The sequence below is a fragment of the Lontra canadensis genome, unplaced genomic scaffold (assembly GCF_010015895.1).
Source record: "Lontra canadensis isolate GAN:19392208 unplaced genomic scaffold, GSC_riverotter_1.0 scaffold70, whole genome shotgun sequence".
Taxonomy (NCBI): Eukaryota; Metazoa; Chordata; class Mammalia; order Carnivora; family Mustelidae; genus Lontra; species Lontra canadensis.
The window spans coordinates 1,790,606-1,813,305 of NW_022631064.1; the positions used below are offsets into that span (position 1 = coordinate 1,790,606).

At 37.5% G+C, this 22,700-nt stretch overlaps 1 protein-coding gene across 1 annotated transcript in view; it reads left to right on the top strand.

The window, feature by feature from the left end:
• Positions 1 to 2,911: 2,911 nt before the first annotated feature.
• Positions 2,912 to 22,700, top strand: part of HAUS6 (HAUS augmin like complex subunit 6) — a 42,154-nt gene continuing 22,365 nt past the window's right edge. Inside the window, exons 1-11 of the mRNA XM_032880518.1 lie at positions 2,912 to 3,283; positions 7,902 to 7,997; positions 9,997 to 10,075; positions 11,276 to 11,408; positions 12,990 to 13,137; positions 14,953 to 15,018; positions 15,709 to 15,757; positions 18,286 to 18,456; positions 19,804 to 19,997; positions 20,626 to 20,752; positions 21,221 to 21,323. Coding sequence (XP_032736409.1) covers positions 3,156 to 3,283; positions 7,902 to 7,997; positions 9,997 to 10,075; positions 11,276 to 11,408; positions 12,990 to 13,137; positions 14,953 to 15,018; positions 15,709 to 15,757; positions 18,286 to 18,456; positions 19,804 to 19,997; positions 20,626 to 20,752; positions 21,221 to 21,323 — 1,294 coding nt within the window. The 5' untranslated portion in view covers positions 2,912 to 3,155. The remainder of the gene's footprint in view (positions 3,284 to 7,901; positions 7,998 to 9,996; positions 10,076 to 11,275; positions 11,409 to 12,989; positions 13,138 to 14,952; positions 15,019 to 15,708; positions 15,758 to 18,285; positions 18,457 to 19,803; positions 19,998 to 20,625; positions 20,753 to 21,220; positions 21,324 to 22,700) is intronic.

Genomic DNA, 22,700 nt, shown 5'->3' on the forward strand with positions numbered 1-22,700 from the left:
CAGGGCTTCTTGGAGAAATGGCTGATTCCAGGTTTGAGCAGAAAATTTACAAGATGATCCTTGAACTTCTTGCTACTCCAGATGGCAAGTAAACTGACTTGAAGAGTTTCCCATTGACTAAAGATGGGACAGTTTAAACTTCAGTAAGGATAATAATTGCAATAGGTTGAACCCCATCAAGTGCGAACCCTTTTAAATATCGAAGTGTATCATTATACATATAAGAATTTAATTGGTCACCTTCAGGGGATGATAACAAACCAATTAACTGTTAAATAAAGGGAAAAACAGCCATAAAAAATTTAAATCTTGCCATTTGCAAGGATGTGGATGGAACTAGGGGGTATTATGCTAAGCGAAATAAGTCAATCAGAGAAAGACAATTATTATATAAACTCTCTGGTATGAGGAATTTGAGAAATAAGACAGAGGATCATAGGGAAGAGAGAAAAAAATGAAACAAGATGAAACCGGAGAGGGAAACAAACCATAAGAGACTCAATCTCAGGAAACAAACAGGGTTGCTGGAAGGGAGGGGAGTGGAGGGTTGGAATAATGGGGTGATGGACTTTGGGGACATGTGTTGTAACGAGCACTGGGTATTATACAGGATTTATGAATCACAGACATGTACCCCTGAAACAAATAATATAATGTATGTTACTCAGTTGAACTTCAATTTAAAAAAGAAAAAATAAAGGGAAAGAATGAACGATTTATCTTCCTTTACGTATACACCTATATTTTTAAGATTTTATTGATTTATTTTAGAGGTGGGGAGGGGCAGAGTGAGAGCAAGAGAGTCCCAAGCAGACCCCACACTGAGTGTGCAACCCAACACAGGATCCATCCCACAACCCTGAGATCAGACATGAGCAGAAAACAAGAGTTGGACTCCCAGCTGACTGTGCTACTCAGACGCCCTGTTTTTCCTTAAATCCTTACCCCTGGATAAAACAGTAAAGGTGGGAAAATTTCTATCATAAAATTATTGCTACTAACAAGAAAAAAATGATTATCTTGGACTGCTATAATTACCTTAGACTGAGTGGTTTACAGCAGACATGTATTTCTCACAGCTCTGGAGGCCGAAAGTTTGCCATCAGGATATCAGCCTGGTTGGGTTTGGTGAAGACCCTTTTAAGTTGCAGTGAATCCACTTCCCTTTGTATCCTTAAATGGTGGAAAAAGCAGATCCTTAAGCAAGCTCTCTTGTGACTCTTAGGACATTAATCCTGTTCAGGAGGGTTCCACCTCTTGTGGGTTACACAAGATGTATGATCTCATCTAATCCTAATTATCTTCCAAAGACCCCACCTTCTAATACCATCACATTGAAGAGTAGGGTTTCAACACAGGAATTGGAGGGAGGGAGGAACCAACATTCAGTTCATAGCAAATAATAAATTAGAATTTTGACATTTTGCAATGTCCACTATATTAATAGATCTAGGCATTCAGCATCAATGGCTGTCAATGGCATAAATAAAGCTATGTACAGATTGATGAAACAGCACCACCATCATCTAGACTTGCCATAGGAATCATATCTGAATCTCATCAATCCCTCTGGATCCAGGGGCCAATTTGAAGGAAATACAGAGGGCAGAAATAGAAGAACATGTTGAACTACAGCAAAGACACAATCAGTAAAACCTATAGTAAGGCATATTATTCAGGTCAAATAGCACCTGTTCCTCAACAGAAAAGTTGTAAGAAAAAAAGGAGTAAGGGAGGATGGAGGAAAGACTGTATATTAAATGATAGTATTAAAAAAAAGAAAAAAATCTGTTAAAGACTGAAAAAAAAAAAAAGAGGGCAAGGCAAGTATAAAAAGGGTAAGACTGAACTATAGTGACCAGAGAAGCACATTTAACTGGCAAAACTATAAGACAGTGCAAAGAAGTGATTACTATAAAAGTAAGAATGGTGATTCTTTTCTTGGGAAAGGAGGGCTTTCAGGAATGGCTGGAAAAGTTTTATTTCTTGTCCTTGGTGGTAGTTATAAGGTCATCCACCTAGAATGACACATTAAGCTATTTTTTAAAATGTAAGTTGGATTGCTGGCATATAAAGATTGAGTGGAGTGGCACGTGATTTGCCATTTTCTGAACTTTACTCTCCTGGCCTTTCCATTCTTTATTTATGCTAGTCAATATCCATCTCATAAAGCCCCCTCCGAGGCAGTTTTGCTGCCAGATTTCTTACAGCATTAAGATGAAAGAACACTCAGCATTTGAGGGCATACAAGAGGGCATTTTATTAATGACAGACCTGGGGCTTAGTGTTTAGATGTCGTTACAACCCACAGCTAGTGAGATAGGTTAGGATGGAACCCATTGCTTTTTCTTTTCTTTTTATTTTTTTAATTTTTATTATTTTTTAAAGATTTTATTTATTTATTTGGCAGACAGAGATCACAAGTAGTTAGAGAGGCAGAGAGAGAGGTGGAGGCAGGCTCCCTGCGGAGCAGAGAGCCTGATGCGGGGCTCGATCCCAGGACTCTGGGATCATGACCTGAGTCGAAGGCAGAGGCTTAACCCACTGAGCCACCCAGGCGTCCCCCATTGCTTTTTCTTCTACACCGAGCCACAGTCCCAAAGCTCCATTTAAAAAAAAAAAAATTTTTTTTAACCTGACGAAATCAACCAATAGGAGTAAAAGGAACCATAGCCACAAAACAGAAGATAGCGCCAAGCCTCGGAGCAACGCTAGAGAGCGTTTGAAGTTACGCAAACGCAATAGACTTCGCTGGCGACCCAATGCACTGTGGGTTTTGTAGTTTTTCGGCAGGGCCTGGCGGGACGAGATGGAAACAAGGGTGCATTGCATGGCGGGAAATATAGTCGGCCGTGGAAGTCCCTCCTCCACCGGAAGCCAGGCAGCGCCAGCGCTTACCGCTTTTCCGGAAGCGCGGGAGTCTTGGTGTTTGTAGGCTTTGCTTAGGCAGCTGTACCTAGTACCGTTAAAGGCTCCGTTTTTCTGAGACTTCATGGCCGTTTGAGGCGACATGGTTCCGGGCGACAGAGGAACAGGCGGTGGCAATGGAGGGGCCGCCGCTACCTCAGGCTGCCCGTAGGGAGGGAGCCTAAAGCCACTCTGAATCTCTCGGGCCTGTGCTTACTTCTTTTGCAGTGATACTGCCTACGGCGAAGATGAGCTCGGTGTGGGTCACCTCTTTCGAGAAGGAGCATCTCTGGATGTATCTGCAGGCGCTCGGTTTCGAGCCAGGCCCGGCCACCATTGCCTGCGGAAAGATCGTGTCGCACACGCACCTCGGAGTGTAAGGATCCGGGGCTGACGGGGCGGGGGAGTCCAAGCTGGGACGCGCTGGTGTGACCCACCCTTTTCGCGGACCTCGCTGGGTGATGAATCAAGTAGTCCCGCGGTTACTTTGTGCGGACACTGGCTACAAAGCCCTTGCTCTTTGCGGGTGCCAGCCTGGTGGCAGAAACTATCAATCACGGAACCGTGCCGGGAACGCTTTGTAAAGGGGTCATGTCTGCATTTGGGGCAAGACTGGAGGGATAACTTCATCCTGCTTTAGTGGTGATGCTGGGTGGTCTGTGAAGTCCAGGGAGGGATGGAGAGTTGGTCGTGGAAGGGTGTGAGAACAGTATGTTCAACGGCTTTGGGACCCAAGGAGACTTTCATGGTGGTTGTTTTCTAGTTGATAATTTTTACTTTTTGAATTAACAAACCGAGACGTTGCGTAGTTCAGAAAAAAAAAAATAGTAGGAAAGGGTATGAAAATGGAAAGTAAAAATCGCTCCCTACTTTGTCACTAATATAACGGTTATGAACATAAATCTAGATACTTTGTATGTATTTCTCTGTCTAAACTTACCAACTTAGGGGGTATTATCTTTCCCACTATAGCCCAAGAGAAATTCGAGATAAGTAGACTGTTAACTGTTCTCAGTCTTTTGACTTTTCTGATTGTTTCATTTCTTCTAGTGACAGTGTTTTACTAATGTGCTTAGACGTCTCTTTCTTGATGTATCAGTTCAAACGATCTCTTAATTCCCCACTATGTAATTTCACAGTGAAAGTTGCTGTTACTTATAATTCATTAGCTCACTCACACTTTCCTGCCCTCCCCTGCCTTCTTGACTTTTTTCAAATGTATGTTTTTTACTGTCAAAGGTTAGAGCCATACTTTTTTTTTTTTTTTTTTGCTTAGAGCCATAATTAAGATTTACTGGTTAACTATTTGTTTAGAGGTTACTATTATTTACATGTAGAAGTGCTTTGTTTAGAAGTCTGTTCTAAAAATTGTCAACCAGTAGAGAGCATGTCTAAGGTTATACTTATGTATTAATAAATAGTCCAGTTATTTCACATGATTTAATTGCCCACAGTATAGTTTCATTTTCTTTGCCTGGCAGAGAAGCTTGAAGGTTCTCCGGGCCTTCATTGAGGATGCTTGCCATTTCCACCGCATCCTTCTCTTCAGTGTTTAGCAATTTGAGTTTGCTTTCCAGCTGCAGTCTGTTTTCTACCTTTGAAAATTAGTTAAAATCTGTGCTGCCTCCTCCCCAGCACCATCATAGATTATCCCTAAGAGTCATTTTAGTTGGTTGTTAGGAGGGAGCTATCATTTTGAAGCAGGTGTCCTCTTTAACATGCTTCAGACTTGAATATACTGTCAAATTTACTTAACATTTTTTTTTTTAGCTTTTTAAATTCACTTACGTATAATATGGGTACGCAGGGTGAACAGAATAGGCATAAACTTTCCCCTTGCAGAATTTCAGTCTAGCGGATGAACAAACCTTCAATATCTTACTAAAAATTCTAGTAAGTGTCAAAGGGAAGACAACAGGATACTATGTGAAAAATATCAGGCTTGAGAGATAATGAGAAGGAAGGATTTTCCTTTGTGTTAGTTGAGGAATAGAAACATTTCAAGGACAAGAGTTGTTTGACATATGGATAAGCATGGGAACTTTAATCTTAACTCATTTTATTTCAACTTGAGAACAAAGCCTTTTCTGTTCAAAGGTGTACTCCCCTACATTTGTCCTGCATTCCAGTGTGTCACAGCTCCTTTTGTATTTGCCTAACTTTTTTTTTTTTTTTTAAGATTTTTTTTCTTTGACAGAGTTCACAAGTAGGCAGAACAGTTGGGGGGGGGGCGGTGCTGGGAGCAGACTCCCTCTTGAGCAGAGAGCCCTTCCTGGGGCTTGATCCCAGGACCCTGAGATCATGATCTAAGTGGAAGGCAGCGAGGCTTAACCCACTGAGCCACCCAGGCACCCCAAGTAATTGCTAACTCTTAAGCCAGTTTTTTTTTTTCTTGAGTTTGAAAATAAGGAATCACACAATTGAGATATCCCTACAGATAATTGTTGAAAATGTACCAGACATGAAAAGATCTCAGATCTCTGTTTTAAGTGTTAAAAATATTTCATATTAGCACATAGAATATCCTTAGATATATTCTATTATGTTCTAATGAGCTTCCCCTGCCCCTTTTTGATGATGTCCTCGGTTTCTTCTGAGACTTTTCCTTTATAGTTATTTGCTTCTTTTGCTTTTAACTTCTTTTGATACTACTGTGGTGAACTCTTCTCTTTTGCACCCATGCAGATGACCTTTTTATACTAGAATAATGGGGTAGGGTTCTTATAATCTTTTATATGATAACTTTGACAGGTTATTTCTTTTCTTTCCTGAGTGTAAACTTTTTTTTTTTTTTTTTTTAAAGATTTTTTTTATTTATTTATTTGACAGACAGAGATCACAAGTAGGCAGAGAGGCAGGCAGAGAGAGGAAGTGAAGCAGGCTCCCTGCTGAGCAGAGAGCCTGATGCGGGGCTCGATCCCAGGACCCTGGGATCATGACCTGAGCCGAAGGCAGAGGCCTTAACCCACTGAGCCACCCAGGCGCCCCTGAGTGTAAACTTTTAACTTCTCTTGGGATGTGTGCTGCATTTTTATCCCCTTTTCACTTACCCAGAGAACTTAAATTTTTTTTTTTAAATTTAAAAAATTTTTTAAAATTAACATATAATGTATTATTTGTTTCAGGGGTACAGGCCTGTGAATCATCAATCTTACACAATTCACAGCACTCACCATAGCCCATACCCTCCCCAGTGTCCGTCACCCAGCCACCCCATTTCTCCCACTCCATTTCCCCTGCTACTACTCAGACTTTACTACAGGGACTTTGAAAAATGGCGGCTGTATCTCTGTGCCAAGTTTGACTTGGTTTGCCTTGGGAATTGCCAAAGTGTAGCTTAAAGTCCTACAGGTGGGCCATACAGTGGAACATGACATCCCAAGTGGATCCTTTTTCATCAGCAGGTTGTTGTAGATGAAGTTCAGAAAACTCTCCTCCTCCTGGCTCTGGCAGTTCCTGAAGCCTGAATTTTCTGTGTCTTACTAGACACAGGGTGTGAGGAGTGGACATCCATCCTAGAACAGTGGCTGATGACTCTGGGCCAGTGGCTCCCGTACTGCCCTTACACTAACTCTTGATTCCTTATAGCTGTGTAGCATTTCTTATATGGTTTGGTTTCTTGGTTGTTATTTTTATTTTTTTATTTATTTTTATTTATTTTTTTTAAGTTTTTTTTTTATTTATTTGACGGAGAGAGATCACAAGTAGGCAGAGAGGCAGGTAGAGAGAGAGGAGGAAGCAGGCTCCCCAGCGAACAAGATCCCCGGGATCTTGGGATCATGACCTGAGCCGAGGGCAGAGACTTTAACCCATTGAGCCACCCAGGCGCCCCTGTTGGTTGTTATTTTTAATGTAATTGTATTTTTTTAAGGCTTGTCTTGATTAGGAAAATCAGGACAATCAAAACTTTAAAAGACTTGATGGAACTACATCATATAAGGGTGGTTCTGGGGTTAAAATGTAATGGTTAAGACCCTGGACTCTGGGGTCAGATGACATATTTCAAGTCACTGCTCTTCTGCTTCCCGATGTGATTTTGGATAGTTGTGGCAAATTATCTAATCTCTCTAAATTTAAAAAACTACAACCTGATGTCATTAGAATTAATCCATGGTAAAGCAGCTAGTACAGTATTTAACTTTATGGTTGTGGTAAAAATTAGATGAGTTATTGCCTGTAAAAGGCTAAAAATACTACCTGGGAAATGATAAACTATTGGTAGCTATTTTTATTGTTATTCAGTAGATATTGGTTTCTATCATTTTCAGGATATAATAGGCCACAGTTTTCTCTCCACCTAATTAGGTTTTCCTTTTCTTTTTGTAGAATATTCTCATTGCGATAAAGGAAGTTTTTTTTTTTTTTTTTTAAAGATTTTATTTATTTATTTGACAGAGAGAGATCACAAGTAGGCAGAGAGGCAGGCAGAGGTGGGGGGGGGAAGCAGGCTCCCTGCTGAGCAGAGAACCCGATGTGCGGCTCGATCCCTGCACCCTGAGATCATGACCCAAGCTGAAGACAGAGGCTTAACTGAGCCAACCAGGTGCCCCTCGATAAAGGAAGTTCTACCAGTGTTCTATTTGATCAGTATTATCAGAATCAGAAAATTTTTATTGTTTTTCTTTTTTTTTTTTTTTTTAAAGATTTTATTTATTTATTTGACAGAGAGAGAGACACAGGGAGAGAGGTGACACAATCAGGGGGAGTGAGAGAGGGAGAAGCAGGCTTCCCACTGAGCAGGGAGCCTGCCCCAACACCCTGGGATCATGACCTGAGCTGAAGGCAGCTGCTTAATGACTGAGCCACTCAGGCACCCTACTTGTTTTTATTAATTATAAAATATATATGAATTAAACTTAATTTGCTTTGACCTCTTGAAGAGAATGAAAAATACTAATTTGTGTTAAACTCTTACACAGCTTTTGATGCTGTCTAGTTTTATTAACCATTTTTCTTTTTTTTTTCCCTGCTTCTCTTTCTTTTTAAACTACTAGGAACATGTTTGACAAGTTGAACCGTGATGCCTTTCAAATTGTTTCTTATTTTTTGTTTCAAACACTGGACCAGTCTCTCACCAAAGAAGTTTTCAAGTGAGTCAAGTTCTTTTCTTTTCTTTTTATAAGTAGTCATTCTCAAATTTGAAAAGGGACATGCTCTGATATAAGCCAGAATTTCAGCTTTGTCCTTTCACTAGTATGAATGGATATCACAAAAGTCAGGTTTGAATCTTACAAATTTAGTGCCTGACCTTTGTAAATCTGAGTGATTTTTTCTTTGGTACCTATCTTAAAATCATATATTTTAAAATCATTGATTATTTTATAGATAAGACTTTTGTTTTATATACTTAGTTTCTAACATTCTTCTTGGTCACAATTAGGCCAAACAGTTAATTGGTACCAATCTATTTGTATAGTTTTGCCTTACTCTCTCTCTTTTTTTTTTTTTTTTTTTTTTTTTTTGCTGATTACCCCTGCCTTACTCCTTTTTCTATAGGCAATATTACTTGTCTTGTCTATTTTTACTTTTTTTTTTTTTTTAAGATTTTATTTATTTATTTCACAGAGAGAGAGAGAGAGAGAGAGAGATCACAAGCAGGCAGGCAGGGAGAGTGGGGGAAGCAGGCTCCCCGAGGAGCAGAGAGCCCGATGTGGGGCCCAGTCCCAGGACCCTGAGATCATGACCCGAGCTGAAGGCAGAGGCTCAACTCACTAAGCCACCCAGGCGCCCCTTGTCTATTTTTACTTTTTGGGTGTCTCTAAATCCTTATTATTTTTGTCAGTGATATATAAGTGTTAAGTGCTGTAGATGAAAATCATTCCTATTAAGTTTAGTCTAATGTTAGATACTGTTGAGTATTAGTTTAAGGAGGAGATAAAAACATGAATACCTGTAAACTTTGGTTCCAAGATATTTTGCATGTGATTTGGGGTTCTGCCACCAGAAAAAGTGTTTAAGTTTGTTTTGATATTTGTATTTTGCTCTTATCCTCTTAAATAGAAAAGCACAGTGTCTGCTTTACGATTCTTTCCTTCTCCATCTGCCCTTCCCCCCACTTGTGCTTTCTGTCTCTAAAAATAAATCTTAAGAAGAAAAGCAACAAGTAAATTGTTTAGGCATTGTTATTTTTGATAATTTATTCTTAATATTCTGTGTCCAGTTAAAGCTATGAGTGACCAGGAGCACATGTATATTTAAAACATCTTTTTTTAGAAATCTCTATCTTTAAGCTATAGGACTTATTCTGCCCAAATAAAAATAGATTTTCTAATTTTCCTCCCTTTTTCTGATTATAAACAAAATACAGTTCATTTTAAGTAATTCAGGAAATACAGAAAAATGTAAAGATGGAAGTAAACATCATTCCTAAACTCACTATCCAGAAAATATCACTGCTGACATTTTAGCCTTTTAGTCCTTTTTTTTCATGCATACTTAATTTTTTACGTGACTATAGAATGTATGACATAGAAGTATTAAAAATAGAGGTCCTAAACAAATAATTATGTCTCAGAATAAAAATTTATTAGGGGAAAGTAATAGGTAAATTTTAAGTCTATTGTTTTTGACTAAAACAGAGGCAAAACTTTTTAATCATTTTATATATTGTTTATACACAAAACAGTAGTACACACTGACTGTGTTATGGGTTGTCTCTGCAAGTCTAAAGCTCTCACGTCATTCCTTCTGGCTCTTCCTGTTCAACCATTTATGTTTCTCTCTCACCCCCCACCCCCCAGGCTTAACATACTAATTTATTAATACCATCTTTTTGCTTAGTTCAGTGAATTCATTGAGAGTGTTGTCTTCTTTAGCTAATTTGTAGTAATTTTAATGATGTTTCATTCCTTCATTTAATATATGTATACATTGATAATTTGTGGTAAACTGGCCTCAACCTTATAGTAATTTATAAAGGAAAATACCCAATTTCTCACAGGTTGGTGTCCTTCTTTAGTTGAAATCTATAAATACTAGCTTTGGTTCATTTATCATTTATGTTTCTAGTATAGGACAGAAGCTTCATGTTTAAAAATTTTGCCAAGTTTTTTTGTTCATAATTCTAATGCTTTTATATCTGTTTTTAAGGCTTTGTTGGCCTCCATTTGACCAAAAGAGTGACACTGAATTCCGTAAACATTGCTATGAATGGTTAAAAAAGATTTCTGTAAGTATGCTCTTTCTGGAAGATGTAAACTTAAGTTAAAAACTACATTAAGGGATGCCTGAGTGGCTCAGTGGGTTAAGCCTCTGCCTTCTGCTCAGGTCGTGGTCTTAGGGTCCTGAGATCGAGCCCTGCATTGGGCTCTCTGCTTGGCGGGTAGCCTGCTTCCGCCTCTCTCTATCTACCTGCCTCTCAGTCTACTTTTGGTCTCTGTCTGTCAAATAAATAAAATTAAAAAACAAAAACAAAAACAACTACCTTAAATTTTATTTTTGGCTTTATTGAAGTATAATCCTACATTAATTTTTTGGAGGTGAAGTCTTTAATGCTTTTATGCTAACAGTATAATAGCGAGGAAATATTTGTTAAAATAATATTTTTGGTGGTTTTAGTTAGGATTTTGTGTATTTCTAGGAAACCAGCTTTGCTGCCTAGATGCATTGGAAATAGGTTTCTGAGTTCTTGTGAGTTTATGTCATAGTTTTTGTTTAAAGAAACTTTAAAAAAATTTTTTTATTTTTTAAAAGATTTTATTTATTCATTTGTTAAATATTTCATTTATTTGCCAGAGAGAGAGAGAGAGAGAGAGTACACACAAGCAGGCAGAGAGGCAGGCAGAGGCAGTGAGAGAAGCAGGCTCTCCGCCGAGCAAGGAGCCCAATGCGGGACTTGATCCCAGGACCCCGAGATCATGACCCGAGCCGCAGGCAGAGGCTCAACCCACTGAGCCACCCAGGTGCCCCTAAAGAAAACTTCTTTGATGATAGATTACTCTAACTTGTGTCCCCATATAGTATCCATAATTATGGCTTTATATTATAATTATTTTTTGTGACCAAGTCCACCAAGAGTTTAGAAATATTAAAATATTCAATTTCTGGTTCAAATGGAATAATCTTTACATAGTAGGAATTATGGCTATTATTATTACTATTTTCAAAGGATCTATTATTTATTTGACAGAGAGCACCCATGAAGCATGGGTTGGGAGGGGCAGAGGAGGAGGGAGAGATTCTAAGCAGATTCTGTGCTGAGTGCGGAGCCAGAAGGGGGGCTTGATCCCGACCCTGAGGTCATGATCTAAGTCAAAACCCAGAGACACCTAACCAGCTGTGCAGCTGGGGCTCCCCAGAGTTATGGTTATTACTTGATAAGGTTATTATTCATAAAGTCTTCAAATTGTCTTATTTCTTTTTTCCATAGGTGGAATGTGGAAGTAGCTTTCCTCAAGTTGTTGGGTCACTTTTTCTTTCTCCTGGTGGTCCTAAGTTTATTCATCTGATGTATCATTTTGCACGATTTGTTGCAATAAAATATATCAAAACCCATTCTAAAAGTAAGTTATATTTTTAATAAGAATTTTTTTGTTTTCAGTTTTAAATTTTTGTTTTTCATAATTTGTAAGTCATAGAGAGATTTTAATAAAGCAAGGTAAGATAAAAACATTAAATTACCTCACAAGGTAATAGTTAATATTCTATAGGAACTATAGTTTGAAAGCCTCTAATGAATGTAAGTAACTATTGGTGTGTGTGTGTATAATTCCTGAAGATCATTTACCATTTGCTTGGTCAAAGGAATTGTGCATTTTGTTAGTTATCCGTCTATTTTCTGTAGAGATTGATCAGTTTATACCTCTGTCACACACAACAACATTGTGTGTGGTCAGACATTTTTGTCTTTTTAGTCTGATAGGTTAAAGTGGAATCTCAGGGTGGTTTTAATTTGTATTTCTCTTATTTAGTTAGATTGAAAATTGTTTCATGTATTTAAGAGCAGCTTGTGTTTTTTTATACACTATATTCATAATTGTTCATTTTTCTCTTGTTACTGCTTTTTTTCCATTTATAGGAGCTCTTATTTATTACTATCCTTTCTCTGTGATGTGATAGGTAAACCTTTTTTTTCCATTTTATTTTCTATGCATGATTTTTTAAGAACTTATACATATGATTTTGGTTTTTAAGTATTTGTATATGTAAAATTTAATGCAACATAAGCATTGTTACCAGTTTTTCTTTTCATAGATGGTCTTTTCCAATTACATGTAGCCCAAAGTACTTTAGTATATGTGCTGTTGAAGTGAGCACTAGCCCAAAGTAATTCATATGAAGTATGTATGTTTGGATTTAGCAAGAGTTTGTTGTGCATGAGGCTTCTAAGCATGGGTTTTCCTATTTCTGATTTCTGATTTAAATCAATTCCAGTCAGCATGTTTAGTGTCTAGATGACTTCTACATTCAGTGAACTCATCCCCAGTTGAATATATAGAATTTGTGGTTTCTTTGGGGGTAGCACTAGGACCTGGATTAATAATGTTAGGTGCACTGGAGTGGTCTCCACTTAATCCGTTTGTCCATTTAGCCATTAAAGTAGGATTTATTACAGCTAAAAATGTGGATTCTGAAATGTTTAGATGGATTGTTCTCAGGGTCTGCTTTGATCATTATTAACACAGCCAAGAATTACCTGAGAAATGGAGACTGGTTTTGTTTGGTTGTCCTCTTGGTCTTACTAGATAGAAAAATAAACAGCAAAAGATATGTTGTGATCTAACCTCATCTCTTTTAATTGATTTTCTTTCTTTGTTGTGAAGAGATCCTGGTAAGAAGTTGCTCTTGTATAACAGTGTATTTGTTCATGGATATATCAAGCTGTGATAATAAGAATTATTTGGGGCAGAAAAACTTTCAAAGTTTTTATGATTCTATAAAACAACTCAACTTCAGATACCCTTTTTTAGTTGCCTATTTAAAAATAGATTTTCATGCTTTTGTTAAAATTAGTTGTATCTGTTTATGTGGCATACCAGTTTTTAAGGAGTTGTTAGTTGTTTGAGTTATTAATCTCTTAAAATTAATGAATCTCCAATTTTTGATATTGATATTTTCTGTGATCTTATTTGTCTTCCATATAGATTCTTCTATACGTTTTACAGAGACATTTAATGTAAAATCACAAGATATGCACAAATGCATTGCCAGATGCCATGTGGCACGTAATAGATTCTTACACATTTTGCAAAGAGAAGACTGCGTTACCCGAAAGTATCAGGAAAATGCACAGTAAGTAATACATTGATAGTTAGAAAATGAAGATGCAAGGGGCTTGCGGGTGGCATAGTTGGTGAGGCATCTGACTATTGGTTTTGGTTTAGGTTGTGATCTCAGGGTTGTGAGATCTAGCCCTCCTCATGGCTCTGCACTGGGTGTGGAGTCTGCTTAAGATTCTCTCTCTCGGGGCGCCTGGGTGGCTTAGTGGGTTAAAGCCTCTGCTTTCGGCTCAGGTCATGGTCCCAGGGTCTTGGGATCGAGCCCCGCGTCGGGCTCTCTTCTCAGCAGGGAGCCTGCTTCCTCCTCTCTCTCTGCCTGCCTCTCTGCCTACTTGTGATCCCTGTCTGTCAAATAAATAAATAAAACCTTTAAAAAAAAAAAAAAAGATTCTCTCTCTCCCTCTCCTTCTGCCCCTCCCTTGCATGCTCTCTTTCTCCCCCCACCCCACCCAAAAGAAAATGAAAATTCCTTTCTCCTTAGCAAATGTCATCAGTGTACCTTCAGTGGCTGTAATCTGTGCCTACCTCAAAACCCCTTAGTGTCCTATTTTCATTTTAAAGCCAGATAACTTCTGAATAAGATATTTTAAAACTGTGCAGATGTACATAAAACTTTAGAGCAAAGGAAAATATTACCTTAGTTTAAAAATTCAGTGTCTTAGGTGTTTTTCATTTTTTTAAACATGGATTTACATCTTTATGCTGTAATTATTTTGCTCATTCTATTTGCTCATTCTATTTTGCTCATTCATTCTATTCTATTCTATTCTATTTTGTATTTTTTCTCTTCATATTTCATTCTGTAAATTTTTCCATATTGCCATACTATATTGCTTTTATTAAAAAATTGAAAAATTATTTTTTGAATTTTCTAAAGTATATTGCTTTTAATATCTACTTAATAGTTGAGTGTCCATTAAGTAGATATTCCATCAAGTAGGTATTCCATAGTTTCTTTAACATCTCATCTTGTGTTATATTTAGGTTCCTCTTGTCAGCAAATTTTTATTTGAGTTACTTTTGTGTGCCAGATATTGTTTAGGCACTGTTGTACAGCATTAAACAAGACAGGCAAGGTTTCTAGTCTCAAGAAATAGAGTGTGTCAAATTTTTTTTTTTAAAGATTTTATTTATTTGACACAGATCACAAGCAGGCAGAGAGGCAGGCAGAGAGAGAGGAAGGGAAGCAGGCTCCCCGCCAAGCAGAGAGCCCCATGTGGGGCTCGATCCCAGGACCCTGGGATCATAACCTGAGCCAAAGGCAGAGGCTTAACCCACTGAGCCACCCAGGCGCCCCTAGCTTAAGATTTCTTAAGAGATAGAGGGGGAAGCCGGCTTCCTGCTGAGCAGAGAGCCTGATGCGGGGCTCGATCCCAGGACCCTGAGACCATGACCTGAGCTGAAGGCAGAGGCTTAACCCACTGAACCACCCAGGCACCCCAACACAACTTTTTAAATGTTGTGTTACCTATTGTGAAAACTAAAGAATCCTTTGAAATCATCTTGAAACTACAATGTTGCCTATCGTGACCCTAGTTATGTGTGACGAGGATAAGAGAGCAGAGTAGTCCTACTTCCAGCATTTTATTTGAAGACAGAGTGTATATGAGCCGAGAAGTCCTGGTCCATCTCAATAGCAACCTGTATGTTAGATCACACTGTATGTCTTGGAGGAAGTCTAGACTCCTTTAGCTGGCCGCTGGCTGTATTTGGAAGAGTAGTCTTCAGAGGCCTTGAGAAAAGATAAGAAATGGGGGAAAATATCAAAGTGGCCTCTACCAGTTAATTGTAGTGGAATTATAATTGTTATTTGTATGTTTTCTTACAGATTGTCAGTTAAACAAGTACGAAATTTGAGAGCAGAATGTATGGAACAGCAAAACCAAATAAAAAAGTAAGTGACTTTTACATTAGAGCTGAAAGTTGCCTTAGTGCAGCTCCTGCATTTTACCAGTAAGGAAACTGAGTCCCATAGGATTAGAAGATAATTCTGATTCCTAGTCCACTTCTTCTAATAAATATATTGCTTTTGGGGCGCCTGGGTGGCTCAGTCGGTTAAGGGTCTGCCTTTGGCTCATGATCTGGGGTCCTGGGAACAAACCCTGAGTCAGGCTCCCTGCTTAGTGGTAGTCTGCTTCTCCCTCTCCCTCTGCTGCTTCCCCTGCTTGTTTTTTCTCGCTCTCTCTCTGTCAAATAAATAAATAAAATCTATAAAAATATTGATTGTTTTGAGCTAGAATTGTATTTTTTAAAAAATTGGAATGGTTGTTAGTGAGTGGGTTTATGGATCAGTTCACTCTTTTGGTGGTAAATTACCATGAAATAAAAAAAAAAATGACTAATGAGGGGCGCCTGGGTGGCTCAGTGGGTTAAAGCCTCTGCCTTCAGCTCAGGTCATGATCTCAGGGTCCTGGGATCGAGCCCCGCATCGGGCTCTCTGCTCGGCAGGGAGCCTGCTTCTTCCTCTCTCTCTCTGCCTGCCTCTCTGCCTGCCTCTCTGCCTACTTGTGATCTCTGTCAAGTGAATAAATAAAAATCTTAAAAAAAAAAAAATGACTAATGAGATAATTTATTTTTTAACTAGAATGGAACCCTATGATGACCAAAGTAATATACAAGAGAAAATCCAAAAGGTGAGGTGACTTTTTAAGGGAGAAATTTAATCTTTCTTACTTTCATGATGTGCAGTGTTGACTTACTTAATTGGACCCTTATATTCTGTTTTTGTCATTTCTTTTTGTTAAACTGTTACTTTTTAAAAAACTCATTAATAAGTGAAAAATAAAAGTATCAACAGGGTGCCTTTAAAAAGCATGAATATAATGGAAAAATTAACTTATAGTTTATGAGACTATATACAAAAGCAGTTTTAAATACGGCTAAAAGTTCAGCTTGATTGTGACTTAATCAGTAGTATTAATTTATGTAAATAAAATATGTTAACTGAAGGGAGATATTAAGTATGGAAGAATGAGAAGTCCCATTGAAGCTGGCTTGGCAGTAGGGAGGAATCTGGCAGACATAAGTAGTCTGAGGTTTTCAGAGGGTGGCTTTGATGTGCGATTGGAGTGTTTTCTTAGGCCTTTATGTTTAGATGAACTCTCTCTCAAGCTCTTCGTCCTGTTTTTATGATCACTGCGCTGCTTTGGGTGTTAATTTGGCTTTCCAGACAGTTTATCACTGGGGAAGGTGAGTGCCCTCCTCAGGAAATAATTATTCATCCATGCAGTGAATTTTTATTGATATCTGCCATGTGCCAAGTGTTCTAGATGTTAGAGCTCTAGCAGTGAAAGAAAGAGGCAAAGTCACTTCCGTCATGGATCTTCCAGCTTTGTGAATGTGAATACTTCTATTACTGAGCACAGTATCTTTGGTTGTAAATTTAATAGGTTGATGTGAAATGTGTGTGAAAGTTTTCACATTGCTCTCTCCTGAGTTTGTAACCACTTTCCCTGAGTCCGGTCAGTTTTTTATCCATTAACAAGATAAAAGTAAAAATCTGAGAATCAAAAAAAAAAAAAATCTGAGAACCAGTTTCTGGATCTTTTTCCATCATGGAAATGCAATCCTGTGAGACCCCTAGACTGCCAGTCAACGAGTCTTCTTTGGGCACTTAACTTTGTACGGTGGGAAGACACAAACACAAACATGGGTTAATTGTATTTCCCTGCTCGCCTCCCACTTTTATAAATTCTTTTAAGGAATCCCATGTGTACAAAAAAGTGCAGAAGTCATAAGTATGTAGCCTGATAAAATTTCACAAAGTGAATACACGTATGTAACCAGCATACAGTTTAGGGAACAGAACGTTACTCTGGAAGCTTCAAGCCCCTTTTCATGTACAACCATTTCCCCCGCAAGAGTAAACACTTGCCTTCTTTCTTACATTAGAGATTAGTTCGACACTTCTTGAACTTTATATTAAAGGGGAGTGTAGGATATATTCTTTTGTGTTTATCTTCTTTGACTCATGCTGTTTTATGTGTGCCGTTGTGTGTGTAGGTTGTGTGTTCCTTTCTCAGTACTATGGAGTGTTTTATGAATATAGCGCAACATATTTTTTTTTACTCTAGGTAGATGGTTGGGTTAGTTGCAGTTTTTGACTTACAAATGGGAGTGCTATGAACATTCTTTAAAAATTTTGTTTACTATTTTAATGGAAGTATAGTTGGCACACAGTGTTCCGTGAGTTTCCAGCATATGGCCTAGTGATTGGACAGCTGTTACGCTCTGCTCACCACAGGTACAGCTGCCACCTGTAAATGCTCTTACACATGCATTTAATGAACATAGACAGGTTAATACATGTTTCAGATTCTTTGCTTTTAAAGAAGCACGGTTTCAGGGCACCTCGTGGCTTAGTGGATTAAAAGCCACCTGCCTTTGGCTCAGGTACTAGCCCAGGGTTCTGGGATCAAGCCCTGCATCAGGCTCACTGCTCAATGGGGAGCCTGTTTCTCCCTCTCCCTCTGCTACTCCGCCTGCTTGTGTTCTCCCTCTTTCTCTCTTTTTCTCTCTGTGAAATAAATAGCATAAATAATCTTAAAAAAAAAAACATGATTTTTCATATTTTTACCTTTTGAAACTTGAATGAATCTTAATATCGATATGTAGTGTGTTTTTTTCCCTTCCTGAAAATCTTTTATTATTTCTCCCTGAAAAGTTTCTTTTTTTTCTTTCTTTCTTCCTTTTTTTTTTCCTTTAAAGATTTTCTTTATTTATTTGAGAGAGAACATGAGTGAGGTGGAGTGGCAGAGGGAGTGGAAGACTTGATCTGAGAACCCTGAGATCATGACCTGAGCCAAAGGCAGTCACTTAACCAACTGAGCCACCCAGGCGCCCCTGCTCAAAAGTTTCTATTACATTGCATGTCAAAACATAGAAAATGGTAATTGCATCTTTGTAGTATGAAGTTTCTTAGGTTTGTTTTGAAAATCATGGTGGGCTAAATTCTCCTGAGAAATTATTTTTTTTCTCCTGAGACATTTTTTAGTTTTAAAACCCCTTTGGAAGTAGTATGAGTGCTTTTAGACAGTTAATTTCCTCATCAGAAATCATTGTAGGAGTACTTCATTTGTTCTAGAGAGTGAGCGTGTATTTGTGTTTTACATTTCTTTGATATATGTACCGATATGTACAGTTTTTGTCTTTATTTTTAAAGGTTCGGTCTTTGTGGGCTTCAGTGAATGAAACGCTCATGTATTTGGAAAAAGAAAGAGAAGTTGTTAATGCAGTCCTTAATCTTGTTAACCAATATACTTTAGATGGAACTAATGTTGCTATCAATATTCCAAGGCTCTTACTTGACAGAATTGAGAAACAAATGTGTCAGGTAAGCATTTGATACTAAGTAAACTACTGAGAAAACTCTTTATGTAATTATTATATATAGTAATAATAAATACATGTATTCAATATATAACTAATATATAATATGTAAACATAAATAATGTATATTCTTTTTCTTACATTGTTTTACTCCAGAATTTATTTTTGTGACGAAATCTAGTAGAGCATTCATACAGAGGACTATTGTTAACCGTGTATATATTATATATTAGAGTGTGTATATTTATATACATAAACTTTTCACTGTTCATCCTTTTTACGGTGCTACATCATACAGTAGATGCATGGAGGAGGTTACTTAGTAGGAAGATGGTATGGTACAAGTTCTTTATAAGATCTCAAGGAGAGCAGCAGTGATCTATTTGCTAAATGTCTTTTTAAAATGTCTCTACCCTGTGGTTTCTCTTTCTTCTTGATTCTGTTAAGGATTTTAGTCTCTTCTCCCATTAGCATTTGTGACGTTGTGTCTTTACTCTCTCTGGTTTTTCAGACAGCTATTCTCAATTTTTCTACTGATTCTTTTTCTCTTGTCTACCTGAACTGCATCAAATTATTTCCACTTCCTTTTATGACATTTCCATCTGGATAGCCTGTATCTTTTTTTTTCTTAGTGAACTCATAATCTATTAAGTATCTGCTATATGCCAGGCATTAATTATAGTATAGGGAAATACAAAGGTAAAATAGTGTTGTGATATTGTAAAGCTTTCACTGTAATAGGTAACATGCCAGCCCTGCAAATTTCCGGTATGTAAAAATCAGAGTCTGCAAATTCAGGTTCCTACAGAGGCTAGATAGGTAATATATGCTAATTGTGTGTAACAAAAGGGGTAAAGTAGGAAGTGATGAGGTCTTTAGAGAAATAATAATTTTTCTGTGAAATCTAAGATTTTTAGTTGATTGGCAGCTAATTCAAATGATTTTTAAAATACTGGAATTATGCAGACCAAATAAACATGTCTGAGTTTGGAATCAGCTATTATAGGCCATCACTTTGCACCTTTTGTTAAAATATGAATTCATGATCTTTCACCAAACCTGCTCTTTCTCCTCAGTCTTTATTTTGCTTTCCATTTATTTGCATTTCTTTTGTTGTTCTAGCTTGCAACTTTTTTGCATTATATAAAAATATGGCACAGCATGTTAAATCCTTTCACAGTAGTTTTTGTTGGACCAAAATTATTTACTTGGCTTCATTTTTGGGTAGACATTTGACTTGTTTCACTCTTCTTTAAGGTAACTTTTTAATATAATAGTAAAAAACATAAATATATTTATTTAACAGTTTATTATCTAAAGAACCACTTTTTTCCCTCCTCTGAATCCTAAGTTGCACATTGGAAATGTTTATGAGGCTGGAAAATTGAACCTGTTAACAGTTATTCAGTTATTAAATGAAGTCTTGAAAGTAGTGAAATATGAACGTTGTCAGGCTGACCCAGCAAGAATGACAATAGACCTTCATTTCCTGGAAAAGGAGACCAAACTTCAGAGAGAGAGATTATCAGATCTGAAGTATATGAGGTACTGTAGAAAGATCTTTTGTTGCATTATTGGGGGAGGAATGGGTGGTTTGATAATTTTCAGCAGAACTCATGTAGTTGATAATTCTTTAGCATTGGCAAACAAATGTGAACATTTTATTAGAACTCAAAAAGTCCTGGAGAGACACATTAAGTAGAAAGGACAATTAATGTAGTTTTCTTTTTGTCTAGAATAAATTATTTGCCCTTAGTGATAATTCTTTATGAAATAATTTTAACTTTCTCAAGCTTTTCTTTGGAGTCTACGTAAAACTAAGCCTCAGAAAAATTTGTTATTTGAGTAGAGTAATTGGGAGGTAGGACTACCTTTAGGAGTGGACAGAGTATAGGTGTAGAATTTGGACTTGAGTTCAGAACTAGGGAAAAAGAATATTTTAAAGATAAATGGAATAATAGATGTATGATTGCTTTCTGGTCTTAAAAGGAAAAAAGTACTTTAGGTTCTGAATGTTCATTGTGAGAGTTTATTCAGTTTTTATGTACTATACTGGTTGAACTTCCAATTATATTTTCTTCCTTTTCTCTGCAAACTGTTGTATTCTTAAATTTTACTCAGTACTTTTATATATTCATGATTTGAATGAAGTTCTGTTTTTATGCTATTGTAGGTGTAAAATAAAGGAAGATGTCACCAATATAAAACATTCTGTTGTTGAAAAACAAGGAGAATGGCATAAAAAGTGGAAAGAGTTTCTTGGTCTGTCTCCTTTCAGTCTAATTGAAGGTTTGACTCCAGTAAGTAATGTTGACTTGCCTTTTGGAAAGTAGTTTGATATAAGGCAGTCTTGTGATTTATGTTACAAATGGTCTAGGAATGCTATGCATGTGTAAGTTGTCATCTTTGCACCTGAGCCTAAAGTTCAAATGTTTTGGTTTCTGTTATTTTTCTAAGTATGTATTTGGGTATTCACTGGCTGCTTTGGAATTATAGTTACTATTTTTAGATTCAGAGGATTATATTAAAAAGAAAATGAGACATTTCTTTTGCTATTAGGTAGTATTACATTTGAGACACAGTTGGAGGTGGAGTAGTCCCCTTGTTCTAATATTGTACTCATTCGTTTAAAAATAGTTACAGGATAATTTATATGCTTGATAATTCTATCTTCGTAGGGGGAAAAATCATCTGTTCTTAGATTAGCTTAGTGTTATTATGGTACTGAGTAAATGTATGTTTCAAAATGATGAATTCTGTGTTTTAAGGCTGTGGATCTTTTACCACCAATGTCTCCTCTTTCATTTGATCCTGCCTCAGAAGAAGTATATGCAAGGAGTATTCTTTTGCAGTATCCTGCTTCACTTCCAGGTTGGTTATTTGTTTTTCTTTTTCTTAAACCTCCTCCCCATCAGTATTTCTCACTGTGATAGCAGTTCCTTTACATTTTTATCTTGTTTCTTCCCCCCAGTTATTTTTTATTGTGAAATGCACATAGCATTTTAGTCACTGAAGTGTACAACTCAGTGGCATTTAGTAAGTTTACAAAATTGTGCAACCATCAGCACTTTTTAGCTCCAGAATATTTTTATTACCTTAAAAGGAAATCCTAGGGGAGGCTATCCTAGGGCAGCTCAGTTGATTAAACATCTGACTCTTGTTTTTGGCTCAGGTCATGATCTTGGGATCCTGAGTTTGAACCCTGCCTTGGGTTCCGTGCTCAGTGCAGAGTCTGTTTGTCCCTCTCTTTTCCCCTCTGCTACTCTCCCCCATGCTCTTGCTCTCAAAAATAAGTAAATCTTGGGCGCCTGGGTGGCTCAGTGGGTTAGGCCGCTGTCTTAGGCTCAGGTCATGATCTCAGGGTCCTGGGATCGAGTCCCGCATCGGGCTCTCTGCTCAGCGGGGAACCTGCTTCCCTCTCACTCTCTCTGCCTGCCTCTCTGCCTACTTGTGATCGCTCTCTGTCAAATAAATAAATAAAATCTTTAAAAAAAAATAAGTAAATCTTTAAAAAAAAAAAAAAGGAACTCCTGTACCCATTAAGCAGTCACTCCCCACTTTCCCCTTTCCCAGTCCCTGAGCAACCACGAATATACTTTCTCTTTCTATGGATTTGTCTGTGCAAGTCATATACTGTAAGGCTTTTTGTATCTGGTTTCTTTCACTTGCAGAATTTTTTACTTTGCACAGTATATTCAAGGTTCATTCAAGTTGTAGCATGTGTCAGTACTTCGTTACTTTTTTTTTTAAAGATTTTATTTATTTATTTGACAGACAGAGATCACAAGTAGGCAGAGAGAGAGAGAGGAGGAAGCAGCTCCCCGCTAGCAGGGAGCCCGATTCAAGGCTCGATCCCAGGACTCTGGGATCATGACCTGAGCCGAAGGCAGAGGCTTTAACCCACTGAGCCACCCAGTACTTGCACCCCAGTACTTCATTACTTTTTATGACTATATTCTGTTGTATGACTAAACCATATTTTGCTTATCCGTCATCCATTGATGGACATTTGGGTTGTTTCCACTATTTCACTATTATGAGTAATACTGCTATAAACATTTGCTTACAAGATTTTGTGTAGAAGCCCACAGCTGTTTAACATGAAAGAATAGTACAATAATTACTTGAATACCACCTGTTTTTACTATCATCATCTGCTACATTGCTTTATATGTGTATGTATGTGTTTTTGCTAAACCAGGTTGGAGTTTTAGATATTGTAACACTTCACTCTAAGTGTTTCAGCAT